At 40.9% G+C, this 26,828-nt stretch overlaps 2 protein-coding genes and 1 non-coding gene across 4 annotated transcripts; 1 reads left to right on the plus strand and 2 right to left on the minus strand.

Moving 5' to 3' along the window:
- Positions 1-132: 132 nt before the first annotated feature.
- Positions 133-9,630, minus strand: LOC127353308 (netrin-4-like). Of its 2 annotated transcripts, none has more exons than XM_051382442.1 (10): positions 9,255-9,630; positions 8,538-9,076; positions 5,770-6,042; positions 4,733-4,859; positions 4,293-4,481; positions 3,289-3,496; positions 3,035-3,147; positions 2,833-2,901; positions 2,152-2,325; positions 133-1,743 (listed from the first exon to the last, which is right to left on the minus strand). In XM_051382442.1, exons 1-10 carry the CDS (start codon positions 9,325-9,327, stop codon positions 1,601-1,603), a joined length of 1,908 nt encoding a protein of 635 aa, XP_051238402.1. In that variant the 5' UTR covers positions 9,328-9,630; the 3' UTR covers positions 133-1,600. The 2 variants fall into 2 exon arrangements, with proteins under 2 accessions (XP_051238402.1, XP_051238401.1); XM_051382441.1 differs by having other exon boundaries at positions 8,538-9,094.
- Positions 9,631-17,938: 8,308 nt separating this feature from the next.
- trnay-gua (transfer RNA tyrosine (anticodon GUA)) lies at positions 17,939-18,027 on the plus strand. Its single transcript is given in 2 exon segments — positions 17,939-17,975; positions 17,992-18,027. It is a non-coding gene; the product is annotated as a tRNA-Tyr (tRNA).
- Positions 18,028-20,133: 2,106 nt separating this feature from the next.
- On the minus strand, positions 20,134-26,577 carry hal (histidine ammonia-lyase). Its single transcript, XM_051382802.1, has 20 exons — positions 26,288-26,577; positions 26,032-26,092; positions 25,892-25,919; positions 25,742-25,816; positions 25,585-25,657; positions 25,408-25,474; positions 25,267-25,304; positions 25,033-25,158; positions 24,753-24,892; positions 24,301-24,348; positions 23,937-24,084; positions 23,728-23,823; positions 23,242-23,300; positions 23,007-23,087; positions 22,656-22,721; positions 22,397-22,562; positions 22,145-22,279; positions 21,063-21,171; positions 20,867-20,936; positions 20,134-20,762 (listed from the first exon to the last, which is right to left on the minus strand). The coding sequence occupies exons 1-20, from the start codon at positions 26,532-26,534 to the stop codon at positions 20,631-20,633; spliced, it is 1,965 nt and encodes a 654-aa protein (XP_051238762.1). The 5' UTR covers positions 26,535-26,577; the 3' UTR covers positions 20,134-20,630.
- Positions 26,578-26,828: the final 251 nt, after the last annotated feature.

Genomic DNA, 26,828 nt, shown 5'->3' on the forward strand with positions numbered 1-26,828 from the left:
AGTCAGCCACCTCTGCTAGTGAAGACGGTACAATAAGACGTGTGAGGATATTCATATGCTCATGCTTCACCATAATGCCCCTATGTAATGAAATGGACTTTTCCAGAAGCATTAAGAATGAGCACAGTGACATGTAGTTTATGCAGTTTAGATGAAAAAGAACATATAGGACACACGGAAATAGCATTACAAATATCACATTGACAGCAGAGTACATTCATGCACCCTAAATCACCACTTTGTCCTTTACATGAAAATCAACCCCATTTTGGTAAAGTCTTTGGGACAAGGACATGGGCGGTGATGTCATGGTTGAGGAATGCATCATGTCTCCTCGCAGAGTTTGTCCTTCTCCTTGGAGACAGCCGACCAAGACTATTCTTAACTGGCTCAAAATGGCCTGTGGACTCTGGATATGATACACTGATGTCAATGAATACCCAGGCTTTTAATACGTACTTATTTTGGCGCAGCAGAAGTCACAGGCCAAAAAGAGAAGCATATGTTAAGAGAGTGTGTGCTCTCTTTCTCACACACACACACACACACACACACACACACACACATTAGCTCCCACAGGATCAGGTTCAGAGAGGCCTTCTCAAGTGAATCCTCCTCATATGGGAGCAGGTTGAACAAGGACAGCAGAAAATCCTCACAGAACCTGAAAATGATCCACTCTTGTAACTGAAGCAGCTTTAAGAGCAAACTCAATCCCAAGTGTTTTAGCCCGTTGCATGTACTCCAGACCAGAGAGGGTGTGTTTTGCTCTTGTCAGACAGCAGGCGGGCGAGTGTGCCGGAGCAGAGAAGAGCTGTTCAGATTAAGCCGTCTGATTCCTTTAATGTTTTTTTCATCCTCTCCCCTCATCCAGGAGTTACTTGTTCTGACCTGTACAGTCCCAGACTCCCCGCCAAGGACATCAAGCATATGCACACATCCACGCTCACACACACACATTCTGATGTTGACTCATCCATGATTTATCGGCAATATCTGCGAGACGACAAGAATAATTCAGTCTGCGCCTTTGCAAGATTTCAAAGTAAACAGCTCTCAATGAAATTGATACAATAGTATGTGACTGTGTTTTGGCTCATCAGCTCTGACAGCATCTTTGGTCAGCAAATAACTGAGAATTTAACATACATTCCTTAATGTTTTATAAATAACCTAGACAGAGGTGAGCTCAGGAATATCATACAGTAGCACAGGAATGAAATACCAACGTCAACTTTGTCCAGACGAGAGTCCCGATGGCTTGCTTTGTTCTCTTTGATTCTTAAGTGACTAAAGTTCTGGTGAGGTATCTGTTTACAGTATGTGCTTATTTCTACCGCAGGTTAACAGCAACCACGGCACTGTAGCGCCACAGTGGTTTGTTTGGGCTGTGGACTCTTTGAAAACAGAAGAAACACTGAAATCCCTGTGGCAGGCATGGGGGTTTGCTTTCATTTTAACTTCCAAGCAAAATGCCTAATTCACACAGTCCCTCTGTTCATTTTGCGCACTCCTTCAACTCGTCCCACAAATAATCTGCATTTCACAGACAATCCTCCACCTCTCCGTCCCTCTGTCCACAGCAGTTCTTGGCGATGCCCTACCAGTGGCCACAGTCTTTTCTGAGGATGTGAAGGAGTTTGCGTCCCAGGGTTGACTTCCACTGTTTAACCAGGCTCTTGGTGTTGACCATCAGCTGGCCGGTCTTCCAGTCCTCGTGACCAGCCACTACATATTCTGATCCTGGAGAGAGAGAGCAGAACATAAACTGAGAATGGGCCTAAAATTCAAAGAACTGAGAAAAATCACCTTATGTAAAAGAGCGTACATCATTATGTAACTATAATCAACCAGTTAAATACTGTCCTGCTGAGGCTGGCTTGGATGAATGTTGCCAGAATGATTATTGTGAAAGTGTTAGATGTGAAATAGTCTCGTAACAGAGAGGTGGCTCTAATCTTTAAGCTGTAAATGTTCATTCTAAATGAGTGATGCTAGGACGTTGGCACACATTCAAAGCCGACCTCGAGCAGCGACAAAGATCCTCTATTCAGCACAAAGCTGGCAGATTGTCCACTCAAGAGTCGACTAATTAGTAAGCTTCTGCACTGTGAGCAATAAAGTTTCTCATTGGAAGTGGTTGCAACTGACCGGGGTTGAGGATGGGACAGGTACAGCCTTGGGTGGTCCAGGACTCTGGGTAAAGGGTGACGTTTCCCCTCTGGATCTTCATATGAGGGTTTTGGTGTAAGACTTTCTTGACCTTGACCTCCACCTCTGCATGAGAGCCTTTATCATGAGCTGACATTACCTTCACCACCAGCACTATCAAAGCAACACAAACATTCATCAGATTAGCAGCCTACCAACTATAAAATGCAATTCATCAGTACTGACCTTCCACTTCTCTTTTGCACTCTTTAAACTTTACACATCCAAATCAGTTTCATGAGGAGGTTTTACAATTTTGTAAAACCTGCATTATTATATAGCTTTGCAAATTGTTTATGTGGAAGAAAATGCCTTCAACATGTTTTGATGGGCCTTGAGGAAACACATAAAGCATTTTGGTAAGTAATACTGATTGTAAACAGAACAATTGTTTGTTCACAAGAGAACTCCTTTAAAGGTACCTTTGAGGAATCACAACACAAGATATCAAGCTGAAAAACCATAGGCACTTTTCAGCATTCATCACTTTATTATAGACAGATCTGATGGTTTTTAAACGACCACAGACTCAATTATGTTGTTAAATGGCCTCACCCTCCCTGACTGCCATTATTGGGTCAAACAATACTGAATCAATTCCAGCTGTCAAATAGCACTTACCATAGTCATACTCCGCAGCACAGAAGAGTTTAGGGCTGCCAAGGGTTACTTCTACACACTCACATTTCTCTGTAAAAATCAAACACAATTAATAAGATTCATATAAATCACTCGATCAGTATGCATAGATTTCAAGATCAAAACAGCTGCATTTTAGCTTTGTGTGTGCAGTTTATTAAGTGTGATATGACCTGTGACTCACCAGAGTGGTGCAGTGCAGAGAAAAGCTCCTCTACCCTAAAGAGTGCCGTCTCACTATTATTGCTGCTGTGTCCCATGTGGCCAGTGGCTGTATAGAAGACCTCCACATCAGAGCTGTGCCGCAGAGGTAAAAACCAGTCAGAGGCAGGGCTCCACTCAGTGTTAATCATCCAGAATGCACTCAACCTTTACACCACACATCACTTTATCTAAGTACAAACACATAAGGATATGGTATTAAGTCTTGGCTCTCACCCAGAAATGCAGTCACCAGTGTAGGGGTCACAGTCCCCTGTGCAGTCACATGGACGGCAGCCGTATTCATGAAGCCCCCAGTATCCCTGCATGCAGCTGTCACAGCGGGGTCCTCCGACACCAGGCTTACAAGTGCACTCCCCGCTGCTAGGGTTACATAGAGTGCTACCACCTGAGAGGACCGAGCCTACAGGGTGGCAGGAACAGGCTGCAGAGGAGAGGCATGACAGAACAAGAGGACTGCATGTTAACATTTCTGTCTGTAAGTCAAAAGACCTGTCTCCTCTTCTTAGTAAGCACTCAGTGTACCATATGAGATTGTGTGTATTCAAAGGACAAACACACTTGTAGAAGCACAAACAAACATATTCAGAGTGTACACAGTGAACTCCCATGGCAATATAAAAGTTAAATGTATTTTATCATCTTCCTGTAACAAGCGACAAGCTGGGAGTATGTACTCAACATGCTTTAAGCAGCTGCAGCAAAAACAAACAGTAAATCATTTGCCCTCTGCGCTGTCAGACCTGCTGCCTGATGGTCGCTTGTGATGACAGATTGATTTTTGTTACAGATTTGCTTCATCTGTTTCCAAAAACGGCATGTTTATTCTTAAAAATGCTGCAGCATGCCTGGCAGGGGGAAAGGGCAAGAATGGGAAAAATGTGCTCGCATGGTCCATGGGAAATTCCTCCATTGTTTGCAATTACAGTCACATTCCAAGACAGTGAGTTCTCCGTCATTCCTGCTAAGGAGAGGAGTAGAGTCATCTTACTATCTCATCACTGACAGGGCCATGGCTCACAGAAAGGTGCTGGGGGGAAATACCCATATCAAAGAGATCAATCTGCTTTAATCTGGAGGGTCAAAAAAAAAAATCAAATCTCCATTACTGTCCTCAAAATATCAAAGGCTGCCCCTCTTAATTGGAATTCCCTGCTGGCATTCATCCAGAAAGAGTTATGGTTTAAGGAAAAAAGAAGCTACACGTTGAAGGGCCTTACGTTTGCAGGAGTCAGGGGCCGTTTTTGGTCGGCTGGGGTCTCTGAAGAAGCCCTTTTTACAGTTCTGGCAGTGACGACCCTCGGTGTTGTCGCTGCAGTCCTCACACACGCCACCACTCCGCCGTCCCGTTGCGAGCCACAATCCACGACTGAAGTGACAGCTCTTGGCGTGTCCATTGCACTTGCACTCTGGGTTCAGATGGAAATGTACAATCAAGCAGACTAAGAGGTTCTTCTTTGCCCTGCTGATCTTTGAACTTTCAAAGCTCTAGTGATAGCAACATCTCTTACAGACATAAAAAGTAGAGCTGCTCTGTTATTCATCACGCATGAGCGCCTAAAAGGTTACATGTGATTTATGAGACTAAATCCATTTTCGAGATAAGGCTACATGCTGTGTGTCCTACTACTGCATTTGACTCTCTTGCCCCATCACTCACTCTGGCACTCATTCGGTGTCCCTATGATGCCGTTGGCAGCCTGCCAGGGTTGGTCATTGTAGAGAGGAGCACAGCGCTCGCAGTGGTCACCGATTGTGTTGTGTCTGCAAACACACTTGCCGTGGACCTGCCGGGAAAACCGCAAACAGAAAATTATTTGGAAATGTATTATTCCTGCATGCACCTTTTAAATGTTGACTGAAAAGTGAGCAAGTAGGTGCTGCAACAAACTGTTTATTGTATTATATTGTACTGTACTCCCACTCTGGGTTAATGCATTTTTGAGATGGTTTAAATTGTTTTGAGATGTTTACCACCCTGGGTAGGTTGATTGGTTAACCACACCTGTCATCATGGAGCCTGTCAGTCTACTGGTGTATATAAAGGGCGTGGTGGCCATTTTAAAACATTTTAGCATGATGAAATATCAAATCAAAACATTATCCACTTAAATAAATGTGTAGTTTGTGTGCAGGCATTACTCTTTTCATTGATGCTGATTTCCAGCAGCCTTGCACCTACATGTGGTGTGCGTAATACTTCTTGCAACATACCAACATGTACACAATCAAAGTGGTTACAAGTTGTGCAGCTTATTACCGCCACATGTCTACACCCCCTCAAACCATGTTGGAGTTAAACAATTGCTTCTATTCTCCATTTACAGTAAAGAGAATAACATGACAGAGACTATGGGTTGTTAAAGCATTAGTCTGAATACCATAATTGAGGTTTTCCACATCCTTAAATCCCTGTAATGGTAGGTAAAGCTGTGGCCTAATATCCAGTCTTCACTGCAGCCTTCAGATTCAGCAGCACATACCAGCACACAGCTGAGTAACAAGGGAGTGGTGGGAACAAAACCCCAAACCCTCCACTCCCGATCTCACTACATTAAACAAATGGAGACACAATGAAGCCATCGGCAGACTTCAGCTTGACACGTAGATTTTAACAACAGAGCAAACTGTGCAAGAGCTCTTCCACCATGCATCTGCAAGCTGTATGTTCACAAAATCCAGCTCAAAGTCACTCACCATGTTACTGGTCTTCTGTTGGCGGGGTTGGTAGCCCCTGGCTGGTATGCAGTGATCAGAATGTCCATTGCAAAGGCAACTGCCTTTGACAATAAAATCATAGATGGCATAATGGTCTGTAGGGAGGACGTCAGCACCAGGATGTTTGGCCTGGCACGGACACGGCTGGCGCTGCAGCACACGGACTCTCAGGTTGGTGATCATGAGCTGCTCCTGGGCGGCTGGTCCATAGGGATCCACCGAGTGCCAGGGTGACAAGGCTCGATAAATCACCTGAAGATATAGAGGGGGAAAAAAATCCCACAAAATCTCTGTTATTCCACTTGTAAAAGGCCTCTCTAACAAGTAAAAAAACTGATCTTAGAAAAACTGACAGACCATGACGAAAACATAAATTATGTCCGTTATGTCCTTTCTTGGTCTTCCAAATAAAAAACAGGCATCAATCTGGTTCGCCTTTCATGCTCCTCAAATAGCTGATATCCTCAGAAAATCAGACTAGCTCCAATGTAAACATGGACAAATGGTTCTTATTCTCCTTCATTAAGTTTTGTTGAATGTTGATCTTTTAGATACATCCTCTCTGTCTGTATATAAAAATATGTGCAGATTTAAAAAACCCAGGTCATCACTCTTCATCATAACACCAGGACACACCAAGTATTCTGTTAGGAGTATTTATGGAAATAAAAGTTATATAAATCTGGTTACCCTTAATGCATTTTGTTTTTCAATCGAAATCTGTGTGTGTGTGTCAGTGAAAGAGGAAAACTCTCCAAAACGTCCTTTTTTTAAGAATTACAAAGAACTTTTTAAAATCATGAACTCGATTAAAACCAATTTAATTGAACTGAACTCATTTCTTCAAAGAGCCTACACCTTGACTGAAAGTTTCCCCAATATAATTTTATTGTCTTCAATCCAAACTTATTGCATCTTGCATTGTCTGTTTGTACTGTGCAGAATATTAATGCTGCATCATAATGAAGATATTTTGTATTATGACTGTTAGTGATACAGTCAAATTTATGCCTTACAGTAAGACTTATTAGACTTACTGTATGACTAATGTTCTTGACAAAAAAATCAGAAAATGTTCACTTGTAGTGAGCATATATGTACGTATGTATTACTTTAGTTCATTGCTGCAAGTTTAAACTAAATATACAATGTTTGCAGCATTACTTTATTACTGACACGTTTTGCATTTTCACACAACATTTTGGGAATGTCTTTGCATGTTGAGCAACAGAGACACTAATTATAAAGGGTAAGGGGCTTACACAAGAGAGCTGACATATTGTAGGGAGACACATACTTGTTATAAATACACTGCAATTATGAGATCAGTCAAAGCCATATATTCATTCAGACGTTCAAGCAGAACCTCCCAACGTGGTCTGAGTCTCTCTGGAGCAAAACAAACCTTTTACTAGCCAGTGAGAGTCTCTCTTTTACACCATCAGCGTGAATGAACGGTCTGCTCATGAATTAACCATGGCTGCTTATCTGGCTCATCCCGCCCTGTGATGATACAGCAGGTCCCAAAAAATGCTTTGAGGGAACATCAGAGGTAAAAGTGAACATTGATATTCTAGCCGTGCATGTCAAAGCAGTTTGTGGCTTAGAAGGCTGGCCTAACAAAAAAGGTCTCCCACAGGCCAGAGATCAGTTTACAAAGCTTGGTCAACTGTTTGTTCAGTGGCTTGTGGGATATCAGCTTGTAGAGCATCCTGGTGCCAATAAATGGACCACAAAAGCAGAGCAGATGGTGAGTGTCATTGTTGTGAAGTGCTGGGTGAATGTCTGGAAGTGTGTTTTGATGTGGTCACTCTCAGATCTCAGGAATAAAATCACAATCCCATATTCAAACTTTTCCTTTGTCCTTCAGTGTTTCCACTGAGCTACAGCATCCCCCCTCGCACCTTAAAGATTACTGATAATTATGTAAGAGTAGAGTTTTAATTTGGTGAAGATTAGGGCTGGGAGGTAATTCTATATTAATGTCCAAAAACTCTCTGTGGAATCATTTTGTGACATAGATTTTCCAGATTCTGTTGTTTAAATTAAGCTCATTTAGCTCATTTTAATTATTTGCTATCACTCTGCTTGTTTTATAGTCTGGATATGAAGAGTTTTGTGTGATATAATACAGAACAGTGGACCACAGTCATTTCATAGTGTAATTTTAAATTGTTGGTCTATTTTGTACAAACAACATCTATTACATGTATGTCTGTTCTCTTCCTGAAGTCTCCTTGTTAAAAGGTTTTTGGGGAAGTCTTGCATCTTATTAAGTATTTCTGATTTGTCATTTCATCTTAAAAGTTATTCAAGGTGCAGATTTAACTTGTGTCTTGTGTAAGTGGTGGTATGTTAACTCTTTGATGTTTAATAACTGCATTTTGCCCAGGTAGGACTTTATAGTTCCAGGGGGATATTTATCAGAACATATGTTACAGCTCATAATAACAGACACAGTGGTGATTTTTTTTAGTTTAATTTATATATACAGTTTTTTTCTACAATACTTCATACAGGGGTGGATCTAAAGGTGGGCAGGGGGGGGACTGCCACCTTTTGACCCCTAGCTGCCCCCAACTTCCCTGCTCCAAAATCTTAAAACAATCCCTAACTAAAGTATACTCTTTTACTCAGTAAAACATAATCTGTGTAGTTATTAAATATCATGTGTCTTGTTAAGCTCCCAACCCCACCCTCCCCTTCTCACCTCATGTAAAATGTTCTAGGCCAGCCACTCTACTCACCTCTCCTCTGGCACAGGGGAAAGCTCCTGAATACTTGGAGGTGCAGGTAGCTCCATTCTCCCCACCTGGCGACCCCTCTGCCAGGCCAAACACCTCATCACAGTCCCTGGCAAAATACCTGAGCGTCTTCCATGTGCGCCCATGGTCTTGAGAGCGCTCCAGCACCATGGCAGCGGGGCGGGGGGAGCGGAACACTAGAATGAGGTGGGTGAGGATGAACTCAGTCTCCAGGTCGAGCTGGAGCGTCTCCTCCTTCACCCCCTCTGCAGACTGCCACCAAGTGTCAGGGTAGCGGAAAGAGGAGTCGCTCATGGCAGAGGGAGGGTGCGCCTGGCTGGGGATAGCTGCGTTGCACTTGCCGCATTTTGCTGCCGAGCAGGACTCCCTGATGCGGGGGGCAGCGGTCTGCTTATAGAAGCAGTAAGGCTCAGATGAGTTGGAGCCGCAGACCGACTGGGTGCTCAGCACTCGACCATGGGCCAAGTTGCCAATGCGGGGGTTGCAAGCTCGGCCGAAGCAGCGGCTCTCCGCAGCTGGACCTTTGGGTTTAAACGTTTCTGGTAAGAACAAGTGTTGTTAGATTAGTACAATTCAAGTGAAGGTGAGAGAAATGTGTGCACGTTTAATGCAATGAGGCACAAAATAGCACGCCCAATGCTTGTTTTATTTCATCTTCCTAAAGTGCGTGCGTAAAAGTCTGAGACAGTTCAAACTCACCGGCTGACAGAGGAGAGGATGCGCACAGCGGGATTATGAAAAGTAAAGCAAACAGTCTCATCCTGAAGGACATGTTGTACCTCTACATAAAGTCACCTGTCGTATATTCCTTAAAAGCAAGAACGCGCCGTTAATAGCTTGGCCCGAGGATATCCACTCGTTAATAATCCAACACGTCCCTTTCCGATATAAAATCCCTGTTTACAAACTGTTGAGACGCAGAGATGAGGAAACGCAACAGGCAGGAATCTTATTGTCTGTCTGTCATGGTGTATAAATGCTTCATTAGATTTAACTCGTATTATCTGAGATCACTGCAGTCCTTATCCTTAAATTATTCCATCCCACGCACTTCAGGGCTCAACTTGTTGTGGAGAGTTCATTGACATTTAGGAATATGAAGAGGTTAGCACCGCCCTCTTCTCGTCTTTTCCCAGACCCCTCCCACTCTGATTCCTAAAATCGGGCCACCGTAGGGTCGTGATTGTGATACTTCTACTTCTGTCATTATCCCTTTTTAATATTATTACCATTAATGAACAATCTCCCTTACATACAAGACAATTGTACTTGCCTAAAACAAACAAAAAATGTACATTTTACCCTAGAGCAGCCTTAACTTTTTTTCCTATGCATTCCTCAAGAAGCACCCATAATGAAAGAAGTCAGTTGTCATGAGATTTAGTTTAGAAAATAACTGGTCTAAAACAATAGAGACGTTTAGATTGCCTCCACAAACCACCCAGGCACTCCAGCGCTGACCGACAAGTGTGTCATTGTGTTGCATTCCTGCCACATATCAGCACTCGTTTCTAACTGCCACTCATTAACCACGCTTTACCTGCCCCATCAGACATCCCTGGACCTGAGGAGGTCACAAAACCCTTGACCCCAATAATCATCCAGTTGCACATCTTTTTTTCTTTTACTTTAACATTGACATCACCACATTGAGAAGAGACATTTCAAGAAAAAAGATGGGTATAGCTTTGCCAGTGGCTGACAAGATGTATCATAATCATTTGATACCATGTAAAAAGCTGTAAATGTGTGAGGGAGACAGCCAAAGACAGGACAGGCAGAGGAGTGATCAAAAGAGAACTGTGTCATTGAGGACTTACATCATACATGAATGGATACATGAGGTCAGGAGTAATCTGTTCTCACTGTACATATGACCTGTCATATGAATCCTCCTCTCATATGTGTGCGTGTATATGTTAAAGGAGAAGGGGGGGGGGTCATGAGCATTCTCGGTCTCTTCCCTAAGGCATCAGGACGGATCAGGACATTCCTGGAATACTGCGACTCTCGTCACAGGGACGGCCTCTTATGTTTAAAGGGGACGGGGTTCATGTCTGTGTGTTTTTATATTTGCATGGGTTATTTCGGTTGTCTCCAGATGATCCATGGGGGCATGGGGTGATGCACCTTGAGCTGTTCTCTTTGTACATCACTTGCATGTTTTTCGATCCTCAAATCCCAGGAGTCACCATGAAAAAATGCTGCAGGAAGGATGTCTAATCTCGGCCAGTCTGTGGTGTATTCCCTTGGCAGGATGAAAGCAACGCACATCACAAACAAATTCCTTTACGCTCTTTAACTCCAGCTGTTTGTTGTTTTTCCTGTTACACAACTTCAATTGGACTGAGCCTCATCACCAAAGGAATAGTATGACATTTGGGGAAAATACGATTTAAGTGCTTTTCTTGATGCTTGAGAGTTAGATCAGAGGATTGACACCATTCTCATGTCTGTTTGGTAAATAAAGCACCCAGGTAGCTTAGCTTAGCACAATGACTGGAAACAAGGGAAAACAGCTAGCCTGGTCTGCCTACCTGCACCTCTAAAGCTCACTAATTTACACAAAATATATTGTTTGTTTATTCTGTAAAAAAAAAGAACAGTGTATAAAATGGGACACAGTATATGGGGGCAGTAACTACCAGGAGTCATGTTATCACTGTGAGGTTGCCAGGCTGAGACTCCAGGAAGTCACTACATCTGGCCAAGAAATAGTCGTGCACATAACTCCCTGTCAAGGTGTCTCAGGGAGCTTACGATGTCATCATCCCCAGTGGTTCCAATAATAGATAGAAAAAATAATTTCTTAGAGGAAGTACTAACGCTAACATGCGTATCTTTGATGGTGGGAGGAAACTAGAGCACCCGGCGGAGACACATGCAAACACAGGGAGGATGTGCAAACCTGTGAAGGTGGAGGTTCAGACCCGGGACCTTCTTCCTGTGAGGCCACAGTGCTGACCGCTTACCCGCCGTCGTGCCCACTGCGAGGGAGGAGAGAAGAACTCGGATTTGAAGGCTAGGTTGCGAGAACTGAGATAAACGGGAGCGAGGGGTTAGACACACTTACATAGGTGTGCACGATGATTTAATTAGAGAAGCACAGGTTGAATCAGCGAGGCGCAGGTGATAGGATTACTGAATGAGGTCCGGTCTTGTTCCTGAACAATACTTATAATTACTTTATTTGGTGACCTTAAGAGGCAGATTTTGTAGCTTCTAGACAGGGAAAAGGCTTGCCCTTTCCAGACTTTATGCTAAGCTAAGCTAACTGGCTGCTGGCTGTAATATATATAGTCAAAACAAAGAAAAGTCATATATAATTCCATAATACCATGCACATTACAATCCAATATACATGGTTATCTTGGCCAGTAACATGTTATAATAGAATTAAATAGAAAAACACATTGGGTTATAGATTATAGATTATAGATTATTATTGGCTGTAGATCATTAAACTGTATTATTCTATACATTATAACATAATATTTAACACTATCCAGTAATGGTTTTAGTTTAGATTTGCTGTCATTTAGGATGGGACAAACATGTTAACATTTAGAAAGGACGACTGTGACTTTTAGGCAAATGTTTACAGCAGGATGCATTAGGGTGTCAGTACAGGGCTCCAAACATTTTCACCACCTTCCCAAAACTCTCAAGGTAGAGCGTTAACATCAATAATAATAAAAAACAAATATTGTTTTCAGAACAGTTTATTCCATTAAAAAGCTGACTCAGACCTCTATAATCAGTAGGCTAATTATCTTATGATTTTATGATGCAACCACAGGCAAAGACTCATAAATAATAGACAGATGCAGTTATGAGGGTAATGTCAGGCATTGTCCAGGACAGTTAGAGGAGTTTGTTCATTAACACATGAAATATTTCTGTCACATTAAATGACCTCCCTGTCTGCTACAGTCTGGTGCTGGACCTCCACCATCAGTGGTGCTGCCGTGGCCTCGTCATCCAATGGCCCAATAAGATGACAGACGCGGGGCCGTTCCAACGCCGCTGGCCTGCTTTATTTCCAGACTGTAAAAGGATATGGTTCCCTCCCCCCTCATGCTGCCATGTCACCTAGTACCTTCAGCTCACTGAACCGTCTCAACCCTTGCAAGTAATCTGTCTACTCTCCTGTAAAAGCCAGACAAAAAGCCAGACATGCTCCAGGCAAGAAGGGTAGGTGCCTTGCCCGCAGGCTACAGGCGTTAAGCAGAAGGCTCCAAACACCCCTCTGTCACTAGTTTCCTTGCTTTTTTATGACGTTTATCACTGCTATCTGTCTGCTTGTTCCTAGCCATAACATTGCTCTCGCCCACATTTCAACAGATGGTTTAATCTGTAATGACAAAAAAATGAAACAGGGTCTGTGTGATGTAAACATTAGTCCTAAAATACAACTCTTCCCATGACATAACTCATTTGGCATTAATAATGTTAGATATTCATATCATACTGTGACAGTAGTGAGACTTTTAAGACTACTCCCCCACCCCTCCACACACATTCTCCCCCTCAACTCTCTCCATCCAGACACTTCTGGAAGTTTATACTCTATATTTTACATCACCTCTTGACACAGGAAGGACTCACCAGATGACTGAGCACAAGCCTGATTTTAAGAGTGGACACAGAAACAGAGTTTCACCTTCATAAAAGCGAGGCAAGACGGATGTGTCCTATTTTTATTTTTTACTGTTATGGGAGGGGAACAGGAAGCCCACAGAAGGCTAAAGTGTACCTGTTGAATGTCACCTGCAACATGACATGAATAAAAGCAGAAAAAAAACATACAGTATCATTTACAGTGGGAGACACTTTTAACATTACACAAAAACCACAGGTGTGAGTTCTGCTTTTGTGTATCTGACAGGTGACAGCTGAAAAAGCAAACTAACCCTGCCAAAGGCAGATATAACATCACAGATCATGTTTACTTGATGAGATGTGGTAACAATTGTTTTTTTGGTGGCATTTTTATCTTTATCATTTAAATCAAAAAGATGCAGACATAAAGTCTGCAATACAGCAGTGAATACTAGTTTAAAAAATAAGGAAATACCAATATTTTTAAGTGTAACAATAAATAACAGACCATAAAAACATATAAATAAGATCCCTCTGAGTCACTATAATAATTGCGAATGAAAATACATGCCCACACATATATACATGTATATATACATTAACCTACTCACAGCTTACTCAAAACCTACCCTTCAGCAAAATAACTCAGACATAATATAACATTTTATTAAAAGCCACTGTTGGTGGACAATAAAGTTGTACTGCGTTGTATTGTACTCCTAACGTGGAAGCTCCACTCATGACCCTGGAAAATACATGAATTAGTTCAGGAAAAGACACATTTAGTGGCTATTTGTCATATTTTTTTAAATATGAAACTGGTCATAGTGCTCCACAGTAACAGCTCAATTGACATTCACTGGCGCACATATGGGTCTATCATTTCCTGTCAGTACAAATGTGTACAGTAAATTAATTGTATATTAACCTCCAGAACAGTCCATTATAAAGATTAGTACTTAGTGTATACTTTATAGTATTGGCATGCAGTATGGAAATGGGACACAGATGTGGTTGGCACAATGTCAGAGTGTTAGGATTAGGAAATGTCCACATAAGACAGCCAAAAGGAGCTGTTTTCCATTCGATATGGTACATAACAAAATACTTTCAAAAAGCCGAGGTCACGTGGGATGGCCCATGAGGATGTGACGGACACAGTGACCTTGGAACGGAGACTGAAGACTAGCAGTTGTTAATCTTGAGGAGGCCTTTTGCTGAAGCTTTGCTGACAGAATATAGTTCCATTACTTAGATGAAATTGCTCCTAACTGTGCCATTTAATTGTAGTATTTTACTGCTTTTAAACACACTTTATTGAGGTAAATAGTGCAAAGCATTTAAAAGTTCGTGCAAGATTAAAGATAAGCATAACGTTCATGTTGTAAAGCCGCCTATTAGAGGTTATGATTGATGGTAACATGTCTTGAAGATCCACCCTTCAGACTTTGTCTGTGTTATGAGAGGAATTTGTCGGCTGCCTCACCAGCGTGACCCTGCTTTAGGCTCCATCTTTGTTCCCATGTTGTTGTAATGTACTTTATGTAGGTGCAGCTACACATGTAACACATAACCTTGCTGTCTGACAGGTCAGGACAGGATGAATATATACAAAGAACAGCATGACAGCCAGGCCCATTTATCACTACAAACCTTTATTAAACCTCACTGAAAACAATTATTGTCGTCAGTTTTCTGATGAACAGATAAACTAATTCTCCGTAACCCTTTTCCAGTGGTGGAAGAAGTACTTCTAAGGTAAATGGAAAAATACTCTACAGCAAGTAAAAGACACAAATACACAAGTTATTTTGTATATTAAAAGTAAAAGTACTCATAATACACAAAAGTCCTTTTTGGAATGTTAAAGTTTTATATTATTAGATTACCATTGTTGATGCATTAATGTGGAAGCAACCTTTTAATGTAGCTGTGGGTTGATGTGGGGCTAATTTTATTTTATATACAGATGAGTAACAATCAAGTAACATCATATTTTAAAATTATGCTGTGTTTTGCATGTAAAACCTTAATTTGCAAAGCTCTCAAATAAATGTTAAAAAGTAAAAAGTACAATATTTACTTCTGAAAGATGGAGTATAGAAGTAGAAAGTAGCAGGAAGTAGAAATACCCAAGTAAAGGGCAAACACTGTATCCTTGGATTTGTATTTAAGTAGACCCGATCATTTTATGTGACTAGAGCAGCTTGAGGACTCGCCGTCAGTCACTGATACCAATATCTCTCACCTATACCCTAACATTCCCTCTTGTGAATTTACAGTGGGTTTAGTGAGCCTGACGGAGGGCAAATGAAGGTAGCATATCACAGTAAGTGTAATTGGAGTTTGTTTATGAGTTCAGAGAATCGTGACCAAACTAAGAGGCTACAGAGGCTGATCTGTCAATGTGACACAACACCTGAAAATATCCTCATTACATGCAATCAGCTGGTAAACCTCTAATGTCCTCAAACCCCAGACAACCTCAAGTCAAGCACATAGCCTACTATATTTAAAAATATTTGAACTTTTTTACATTCATAACACTTAGTTATGTGTACACAATAGATTATAATTTGACTTGACCTAAATTAAAATGTTCTCAACAAATAAATTATATCTCTTAGTATACATACAGTAGCTGTGTTTATTCAAGAAAGAGGTTTTTGGTCATTTCTTGAGGGAATGATGCCACCTAGTGGCAAAAATCTGACAATAAGGTTTGAATTTAAAAAATAAAGAGACTATTAAGGAACAATGTGGTAATTTAGTGCACATAAATATAAAATGATGGGGCTTCAGACAAATTAAAGAAATACATCCCCAGTGCTATAAATAATTACAAGTAATTTGTTGTCATGTTGTCAAATCCACAATAACAAATGAACTCATTATTCAGGATTTTACTAAGAAGATGTTAGTAATAGACCTGCTTCAAGAAATATCATCATCACTGTATCTACTATAATAAGATCTTCAGTAAAGAAACACAACATACTTTTGCAGCGATTAACTAATTCTGAATGAGACCATCAGGTAAAATGTAAAAGCTAAATCTTCCCAGTCTAAAACTAAAACATCTGTATTTCTTCCATGTTCACATATAAAACACTGACCTTTTCATGAGGGAAATCCCAATGAGGAACTATTCTACAAAAAATTATCCACTCCTGTCTATCAAAGGAATCTACTGTAACATATTAACTGGTAACAGTGTAGTTGTAAAATATATTATTTACAGTCAAATGCAGTTATCTTGATATGCATTTCACTCACAACCCATCTTTGGTAACAATGTACTTCACATATCACAGCACATCAATAACATCTGGACCAACAGCAGCTACCAGCAACGCAGAGACAACAACAAAGTGTCTTCTGCTCTACAAAGATAAACCCTGTGCACAAATAACAGCAGTACTATTTTCTGTTGTTTGGGGCATTGTAAGAGATGGCAGTGATAATAAGAAGAGCTAACCTGCCTGTCTTTTATTGGCCTAACTACTATACAAATGTCTCGTAATGCTAAATGTGTCCCCTCCCCTGCAAACAAATACTGCTTTAAAAACTATCCTGGACTGATATTTTTTTGTTAATTAATTAAAGTTACAGTAACTCCCAAATGAGGATGTTATTACTTTGTTCTGTACTGAAGCTACCTCTTCTCTGGTGTTAGCTGGAAGATAACCTGGGCTTTAGCCACTGCCTGAGATCTAAGCAGTACCTTTGTTCTTTGCAGACACACTGTGAAGAGCACACAATGCATGTTAACACACACACACACACACACACACACACACAGCTCCAACCATCAATGCTGTCTGTCTGCACAGATATGGCCAATCACATCTCGAAGTCCATCTTTTCAGAACTAATCCCTACAGTTTAGTCCATCTTTTGTGAGCAAATCAAATGTCCAAGTCCATCTTTTGACAACCAACCGCGGCTGCCTAGTCCATCTTTCTAAACGCCAATCAAGTGGCGAGATCCATCTTTCATAAGGAAATCAAATCACAAATTCGATCTTTGAACAACCAATCACACAAGCCTCCTATAATCGCTAAATGTGCAAGGACTAAAGTTACCTTACATTATCTGTGGCATTAAGCGGTTCTCTACACGTAAGTGGCTTCCCAACTTTTACTAGCTAATTATTCCCGACCAGGGTGACCAGATGTCCCGGTTATATATGTAATGCATGCTGATGCACACATTTATAACTTAAACGCCAAAACAATACCGCCAAAAACCCTTTCTCCCCGAGGTCTCCGTACTTTGATTCGGTGCTTTTATGCCTTGCATTGTATTTTAATGTAAGCTCGGAGATTTGCCATATAAAGCAGTTTGGTCGGTTGCTGTCGCGTTATTGTTTTATGTTGCAGTTGTAGGCTGCGATGGAAATGCAGTCGCCTATTGTTTTGCCGTTTCTTCGTATCACACATTTCTGATCGCTTGAAGTTGAGCATTGTTGCCGTATTATTTCAGAAAAATGGCATCGAAGAAGACGCACAGTTACAATTAACGTTATATTGTTACATTACAGGTGAGCAAAGCTATCCTGTTAACTTATGGCGGCGATGACTTCACTTCCACTGAAAGCTAACGTAATGAATGACATTAGTTTGTTAGGTAGGCGAGCGAACGTTAGGTAACTCGCATCAGCTCGGGCGCGGCCGCACTTTGAACATAAAGTTAACGGGACCGAAATTACTTTACAAAACATTACAGATTTGAGCGAGGTGAGCTTTTAGTACAGACGTGTGGACCCACCGTATACCGTCCCTTCGATAGCTCAGTTGGTAGAGCGGAGGACTGTAGAGGCATCACAGCTGAAATCCTTAGGTCGCTGGTTCGAATCCGGCTCGAAGGAGACATCTTTTTTTAATATATATCTAACAAATCTTAGTACTATTACTCTATTTTTTGTGCGATCTAACCGACAACGCTGGTATTGTTGGATTTATTGTTCCTGCAAATAGTTACGACTTTGTTGGCTTATTTTGCTTCTTGCCCTGCTAGCCACAACGTGTCTGGGCTTAATGTTACTTATAAAGTGTGTTTTTGGTTGACACCGGTAGACTTTTGAGACTGCAAGTGTTAAAATTGTTATACGTTATATATATATATATGTATTCATTAACATGGGATTTTAATAATTTGTTAAACGTAATAACTAAAAAGTAGAAAATGCCCATTTATGACCCTGTAGGTGTCTATGCATGCTATGAAACTATTAGATTTGATACTAGGGCTGCACAACAAATGAAATATTATCGAAACTGCAATATGGCCAAGTGCAATATGCAAATCAGAAGATGCATTTTTTAAAATAAATGTAAAATGTGACAAAACAGCATTAAAATGAAGTACTGTAGTCATGAAGAGATGCCCTGACCCACAAATCAGTTTGTTCGGTACAGAATCCCCCTAAAATTCACATCATCATGATTTTAATCTTATTAATTTAATATAATTTATACTGAAAAAACAATCAGTCCCACACTAATTGTGAATCATATTGCAATTGCAATGTCGGTCAAAATAATCACAATATGATGTTTTACCATATTGTGCAGCCCTACTTGCTCATAAATGTTTACCCATAAACCCTTATAACATGGGCCTAAGCTGGAGGTGGATATTTTTGTTCTGGTTTTACCTCTAACAGAGATTCAGCTCTGTTTAATCAGGAAGTACTTTAGCCTGTGTAGGATAAATACATAATGACAAAGTTTGTATTGTATGGTTGAGCTATTTCTGTGCACATCGTCTGCCCCTTGTGCTACTATCTGTTCTGATTTGTTTGTGTAACCTTTGAATTTGTTAACCAAAGCTGCCTTTACAGGTCTGTGACATACCCCCGCTTTATCTTCCTCTGGTTTTTCTTCACAGTACCTGAAGGTGGCAGAGTGGCCTCTCAGCCTGGACAGGTAGGCGATGGTTAACTGGACCAGGAAGCTTCTGTTAAACTTAACTTCCCCAAGGTTCAGCACACAGAAAACAAAAGCAGTATGCATGTAAACACAATCATCAAATCCCACAAGCTGATATTCATTGTTTGAATTTATCTAAAGGTTTGCTCATCTGTTACTGAACAAAAGGGGCAACTTTGATGGGCTATTAATCGGTTTCTTAATGTATTTTGTATTATTTCACAGATAGTTACAGCTTAAACAATCTGTTGCTTAAAGAATCGATTGACAGGAAATCAACCAGCAACTATTGTGAAAATGGATCAGTTGTTTCAGTCATTTCTCAAATAAAAATGTCAAACATTTTATTGGGTCCGATGTCTTAAATGTGGATATTTGATCCTGTTCTTGTTCACATATGATGGTAAACTGAATATCTTTGACTTTTAATCTGATTGTTGGATGAAGCATCAGCCTGGGCTCTGGGAAGTTATAATGCTGATATTTATATTTCTGACATTTTATAAGCAAAACAATTAGCAGAGACATTTATCAACAGATTAAAATAACTGTTGGTTGCAGCCCTATTGATAACTACAACAACTACAGTACTAATGCTCAAACATTAAACCTAGACATAAATGGTGTTAATTTACAGCCATCAACTTATTTCATCAACTGTTGAGTAGCCGTCTGTTCCCCTTTAGCCAGACACCATCAGGAGCTTCTGGTCAGATCAACTTACAGTTAGATAAACCTCCAACCATACATTATATATATATAGATTTACAGAAATATTTGCTATATTGCAGTTCCTTCTTCACAGTCGCTTTTGTTTTACATTCTACTTCGTACAATTTGTTGTGATCTCACATAGTCAACTACTACTACTAGCAGTACTTCTACCACAGCTAATACTCAAAGTAATCATAATAATGATACATATGTGAGTGAATCATAAAGTAATTTTCTGTCAACCACAAACATACCCTAAATGAACAGATGTAACAGGAGTAGTGAGCAGAAAGCAGGCTTTACATAATCATGCAAACTGTTCAGAAATGCAGCTTTAAAAACTTTTATTGTTGTGTTGTTTAAGTTGGAAATGTATAGATGACAATCGTTTAAGATTTTATATAATTACACCAGAAAGAAAACAACACTTAATTGTAGTTGTGTTTGTGCTACATCATTAAAAAATATTTTATATGAAAATGTTACAATGGCTGAGGTAGTCATGTGGCAATAAAAACCAAATTAGGCATATTATAAAGGGACAACAAAGTATAGATAAATACAACTCTAGTGCACAGCGCACCTTTTACTCCCAATACTAACTAGAGAAATATATATATATAGCAAACCTAATTCTCTAATTACCAAGATATCCTCAAGGATTAAAAACCTTAAATGTCAGAAATCAAAAGGGTCAAAACAATCAAATTTTATCGTAGATCAAAGATTGTTGCTGGTTTTCATTCAAATTAACAAAAGTGTCAATATATCATGTTTTTTTAGTTTTAGTTGTTGAAAAATAAACAAAAATTGGACATGCTTTCTTTCACTCAAGACGAACGCGCTTCCTCGGTGATGCCGGAGGCTCCAGAGAGAAGGCAGTCGGAGAGACGGGACGAGACTCTGGGATGTACTCCGTCTGATACTTGTCAATATATGGTTTGGCCACGTTCCACACCTGAGTAGGAAATATAATTTAAAAATCACAATTCTGCCCTGAATATACATCCCTGTGGGGTTGATATTGGTTGGACACATTGACTGAGAATTAACGTCACTTGCCTTCTGGTCAAGTAGAAGACGGTGCACAGCTTCAATGTCTGGAGACATGAATCTGTCTTTAATCCACGGTCTGTTAACGGCAAAACAGTTGAGAGTATGAGAGTCAGAAGTGGAACAGTGGATAAATATTAACTATCCTGCACATCATTTCAGTAGACTGAAAGCTGTGTACCTTGGCCACATATGTTTGACTTACTTGACCACACTGCGCACAAGTTCATAGACCTTTTCCAGTGGAGTGGTGGTACGAAGTGGGCGGAGGAACTCAATACCCTGACAGGCCGCCAACAGCTCTATAGCGAGAACTGATCCCAGAAAACATCAATTAGATTTGCATAATGTTGCCAGTTCTCCTTTTGTGTTAATTGGCTATTTGATGCTATTTTAAAAATATGTCTAATTTAGTTCAGTCCTCTCATTAGTGTCCAGTTACATAATTAAAATGTTACACAAGATCTGATATTTCTACTTTACAGTCTTGTACAGCTTTACAATGTGTTTCCAGTAAGGTCAAATACTGGACACATGCGAATGGCTTACACAATGTGAGAGACATTGAATAATATGAGATTATCAGATCACAAATAGAGCTTTAAAAAGTCATAAATGTTCAGAACTGTGTGTTCCTTAAAATTAAAGTTAAATGTCAGAGGACTTAGAGATGTGGAGTCCATTGAAAATGCTCTGCTTCATCAAATCTTTGAATTAGTTGTGCAGCATGTGTGGATGTATTACAATTTTATTTAAAAATAAATATTATATGTGCATGTAGAACAGCCACTGATATTGTAGGTTGAAAGCTTATTGCAGCTAATATTATGTCTTATAGTATCTTCCTGTGAGTATTTGTTACACAAAAACATGGAGAGAAAAGAACAAATCTGGCATTGATTCAGTTAAGTATTTTTTCAGCCTGTTTTATGGTTAACCAGTATATCCTCAATGAGCTTTGAAAATTGATTTGTTTGCTGATGCAGTTTTATCCACAGTTGGTAAACAGAGGCCCCAGGAACTGGATGTTGTTTCTTGTTGCTTTTGAAGCTTATTTAAAATTAGGTGGTTATCAAATCTTTTTAAATTGCTAGTGTTTAATTTTTTTATTTGACGCCAGTCCAAGACTTACAGTACTACTAACACTATAGTTGTTATTTTAGTAACTGCATCACTGTGTCTAGCATTTTGACTCCCACTTCCATTTTGACAATTACTGTGATAGATTTTTTTATATTAATAATAATCCAATTCAATGATGCCCAGATCTTTCAAAAAAAGCCTTACCTTGCTCCACATGCTCCACAACCCTCAGGGCTTTCCTAGCAGCCCAGCCTCCCATGGACACATGGTCCTCTGTGGCAGCACTGGTGGACAAGGAGTCCACAGAAGATGGATGACACAAAACTTTATTCTCTGAAACTAGAGAGTACAAAAATGGACATTAGAATCATGGTTCATGCATAACACACATAGTGACATATAATTAACCTTACTGATGTTTGTGCTTTATTTATTTTGTATCCTTTGTACACTAACCCAAAGCAGCAGCGGTGCAGTGAGCAATCATGAAGCCTGAGTTGAGTCCTCCCTCGTTGACGAGGAAGGCAGGCAGTTCACTCAGTGAAGGGTTACACAACCTTTCGGTTCTCCTCTCACTGATAGAGGCCAGCTCATGGACTGCAATGGCTAAAAAGTCCAGAGCCTAATAAGAGAAAGGTAAGGGGCAATGAAAGAGAGGAGAACAGAAATCTACAACAAATACCAAAAATATTTTCACAGTCACAAACATGCATACCTTAGCTGGGTATTCACCATGGAAATTCCCACCTGAAATGGTCTCACCTCTTTCAGCGAATACCATCTTGTGTGGTTGTTAAGGAAAATAAATAATGTAGTTTTTTATCTTATCTTTAGACAGGACAGCTTAAGAGATAAACTGGAAAGGGGGAAGAAAGAGAGAGAGAGAGAGGGGAGGACACGCACCAAAGCCACAGGTCAAATTCAAACTCATGGCCACTGCAGGAAGGACTCAGCCTTCGTACACAGGGTGCCAGCTCTATCAGGATGCCCTACTAAAGTTTGGAGTGCAGAAACAAAAGTGGCACATCTAGATTACTTTTCTCATCTTTATATCACAGAAGGATACAGGATTGTCAGTCGCACTGTTGATTTCTGTATTGATGATGTTCTGGACAAAATTTATTGTGTCATTGGTGACTCCATGAACCTGTGTAGAGAAACAGGAGGCTATGCTCAGAAAACCACTGAAAAATATTTTAAGTCTAACAATCTGAATGTGAGAATCCACCACAGAGTTTGTTCATTTTCCAGGAGACACGTTGTGATTTTGGGATGTATAAATAAACTTGACTTGAGGTTACCTGAGGACAACAGCGCATGGTGTACGCATCCTGGACTCTGTCACAGAACCGGTGGCTCTCTGGAAAAACATCAAACACCAAATGACACACATTAAGTACTACATGTTTAAAGGTTCAATGCAGGCATAATATCACCTTTATTAATCCCCCTGGTTTTATACATTCTCTGTGTTTGACCCATTTGAACTATTTTTGAGTTGTAGGCAGCCACAGTGCAACGCTCCAGCTGTAAAACCAGTATATTGATCAAGGGCAGAGGTAGAAATGTTCTGTATAGTGGTAGAGATGTATATGTGTCAGGTGAGGTACCACAACATGTAAACGCCACACATTGTGGCGCTGTAAGCTGTGGATAGGTTTGAACACAGGATCTTCTTGCTGTGAGGCAACAGTACTGCCCAGGTGTTAAGTGTATAACCATATCTTTGCATTATTATATAATGTTGTGTTACGTGTCTGTTTTAGAATCTGGGTCTGTTCTCTGACCTGCAATCTGGGATGGATGGTGATCAGAGTCCAACAGCGAGCGGAAGCGTAGGGCCACCTCTATCTGTCCTGGGTGGGGACGCAGCGCGTGGATGTCTGCAGGAGGGAGACCAGAAAATGAGGAAGGACGGAATAGATACAGAATCTTGAAGTTTGAGGTAAATATTTCCATCTAGTTTGTGATTATGTTCACTACTGCCGCTGCTCACCACTGTCAAAGGCCTTGGTGGTTCCTTTTAGCACCTCCAGGGTCAGAGCGGCGATTATGTCTGCCTGCCGAGCAATTGCCTGGGCTCGCTCCACGGCCTCCGCCCCCAGAGAGGTGATCATCTGGGTCCCGTTGATCAGAGCGAGACCCTGCAAGGGAAAGACAGACAGTGAGATTAACATATTTTCCATTTAAAGAAGCTACTAGGAGAATGCACTATATTGTGCTGTATAACTGTAAATGTAAACACCGTTCTGGTTCTTATAAATTCTGTACCTGGGAGACCACAATGTGTAGCCTACCCAGTGAACCCGGGGTCATTTACTGCAGGTTAATCAAATATGAGAGAGCCTGGTTGGTTTTACCTCTTTAGGCCTTAGTGATATTGGCTTCAGTCCATGTGCCTCCAGGACCTGGCCAGAGATGAAAGAAAAAAAATAAAACATGTAAAAGGTCAAAGGGTCATCAAAAAGCAAACATGGACCTTGCAACCTTTCACTCTTACAAGCAAATGGCACATTTCCTGCAGCAATAAAGGTCCAGTGTGTAACATTTAGGTGGATATTGTATATAATATTCATAGGTATGTTTTTATTAACGTATAATTACCTGAAAATAAGAATTGTTGTGTTTTTGTTACCTTAGAATGAGACATTTTCTACAGAGGCAGTCCGCCATGTTTCTACAGTAGCTCAGAAAGGACAACCCAAAAACTGCCTCTACATAAGGCCTTTCACTACTTCTACACACTAGTCCTTTAATAAAGTTACATTCATACAACCCTGGAAAAGCCACAATTCTATCTGTAAGATCTTACATATTTGGCATCTGCCCATCCGCTCTTAGGAGACCACATCCTACCCTCTCCCATCAGCCCCAGGGCCAGGTGAGAAAGAGGTGCCAGGTCTCCACTAGCACCGACTGTTCCCTTCTCAGGGACGAAGGAGAGGCAGGAAGCTGCGGGGATAAAGTAAGTTAGAGATGATTGGTAATATGACAGTCAGCTTGCACAATACTGATCCCTAAAGGAAGCGTTCAGCAGTGGACTGAAGCTGATATCCCAGGTCAGCTCAGGTAAAGTGAGGCTTGTGGTTTACCGTTGAAGGCTTGGATCATGGCATGAAGGGTTTCCAGAGATATTCCACTGTGCCCTTTGGCCAGAACATTGATCCTCAGAGCGAGCAGCATGCGGGTCCTTTCTGGGCTCAGTGGGTTTCCCACACCTACACACCATAGTAGAACATTAATGATACTGATATAATTACAGCACAACCTAAAACACTTCATCCGGTGTGCTGAAGATCTTGAGAGTGTCTGTCTAGGTTTATTACCTGCTGAGTGTGAACGCACCAGGTTCTCCTGCAGCTCCCTGTGGAACAAGAAGTGCACGGCCATCAATCAGCACATAAAAACGGCTCATTCAGATGATCTAATGCTGACAAAGAAACCAGATAGTAACATATTGACTTTACTTGAGTTTGCTGACAGGAATGACTGTTCGGGCAAATTTGCCAAAACCTGTTGTGATTCCATAGACAACTGGAGGAGATAGGAGATGTGAATACATGGGATCACCGATTTTTGTAATACTGTAATTTTGCCGTAGCTGGTTAACATTGAAAGCATTTTATTCTTAAATGTATCTTAACCTTTGTTTTCTTTAACAATGGTGTCCAAAAGCTCTCTGGATTGCACAACTTTTCTTTCTGCCTCGAGAGTCAGCTGAAAATGTTGACAAAGGGAATGATTACTTTAAGTCAAAGATTACCACAGAACAACCATGACAACAAATGTGTTGATCATTACCTTTATCTTGTAAAGTCCCTTTCCTAAGTTGACCAGATCTGTAGATGTCAGGCTGTTGCCATCCAGGGAAATGTACTGCACAGGAAGAGCCGTGTTACACAGAGGCTGTCAGTAATACGTTTTAAAGTATAACAGAGAATAGGTACTTACTTCTGCTGATTCTCGGTATGCTGCTGTACTATTTCACATAGTTTAATTAAGGATAACATTTAAAAACAGTGATTTAATAAACAGTATTTAGTTCCAACTACAGAACAAATAGTGGCACAAATACTTAAGTTTAAGGATACAGATTAGAAACTCCAGGCTCACACGGGATAAAGTCAGGAGACATGGTGTCGCCGTCAATGGCTGTAAGAGAGGACAATAATGCACATTTTACATATTCTCTCTCATTGGTAGATCATATAATTACATTTAATGCCTCGTACCGTCGGTAAATAACTAACCATGCACAATTACGCACAGCTAGTGGTAAAAACATCTCCAATCTTCCCCAAATGGGCTGCATGCATTTCTTATATTTTAAATGCACACGGTCATTACCGATCTCGACAAAGTCATTATCCTCCAGTACATCCTCGATTGTGTCATCCGCGTCCAACAAACCTAACCCCTGGCACCTGCGCACAACAAAACGAGTGTCCTTCAGGGCCTTGATGCCGCCGTCGTCTGGTTTGTTCTTCATGTAGCGTTTAAGAGCTTCATGTCCCAGCCACCGGATGGTGTTGGTGGTATCCCGGCAGGGCACTGCCAGCCACTCATCTCGGATGTGGACAGTAAAACGAGGCATTGCGCTTCAGCGGGACTCTGCTGCAGTGAGCGCTGCTCGCCGCTCTCAAGGTACCACCTTCAGCCGCCTGAAGTTCAGCCGCCAATCAGACGCACCGCTGGAGAGCCACGCCTCGCCGGTGTCACACCTCTGGGGACCACTGACCTCCACAGGTCGGTCACACGGATGTTTGGACATACTGACCCACAGGCGTTCACGTGATTTAACCACAGAATAAAACATGGAAGCGTCCAGGTGAAGGAGTCAGACATGGTGAGTGAATTCTGCTGAAGGCCAACAGACAGTTAGACAGGA

The sequence above is a fragment of the Dicentrarchus labrax genome, unplaced genomic scaffold, assembly GCF_905237075.1.
Source record: "Dicentrarchus labrax unplaced genomic scaffold, dlabrax2021, whole genome shotgun sequence".
NCBI lineage: Eukaryota > Metazoa > Chordata > Actinopteri > Moronidae > Dicentrarchus > Dicentrarchus labrax.

What these genes read in the sequence shown, in the direction of transcription:
- LOC127353308 (XM_051382441.1), bottom strand. Translation starts at nt 9,327, where the DNA reads ATGTCCTTCAGGATGAGACTGTTTGCTTTACTTTTCATAATCCCGCTG. An exon ending in TGCTGCGGAGTATGACTATG is followed by an intron (nt 2,326 to 2,832) that starts GTAAGTGCTATT and finishes TTGCTTTGATAG; the next exon opens with TGCTGGTGGTGAAGGTAATG. An exon ending in CTGTCCCATCCTCAACCCCG is followed by an intron (nt 1,744 to 2,151) that starts GTCAGTTGCAAC and finishes CTCTCTCTCCAG; the next exon opens with GATCAGAATATGTAGTGGCT.
- hal (XM_051382802.1), bottom strand. Translation starts at nt 26,534, where the DNA reads ATGCCTCGTTTTACTGTCCACATCCGAGATGAGTGGCTGGCAGTGCCC. An exon ending in AGGGACTTTACAAGATAAAG is followed by an intron (nt 25,658 to 25,741) that starts GTAATGATCAAC and finishes CAACATTTTCAG; the next exon opens with CTGACTCTCGAGGCAGAAAG. An exon ending in CATTGTTAAAGAAAACAAAG is followed by an intron (nt 25,475 to 25,584) that starts GTTAAGATACAT and finishes TATCTCCTCCAG; the next exon opens with TTGTCTATGGAATCACAACA.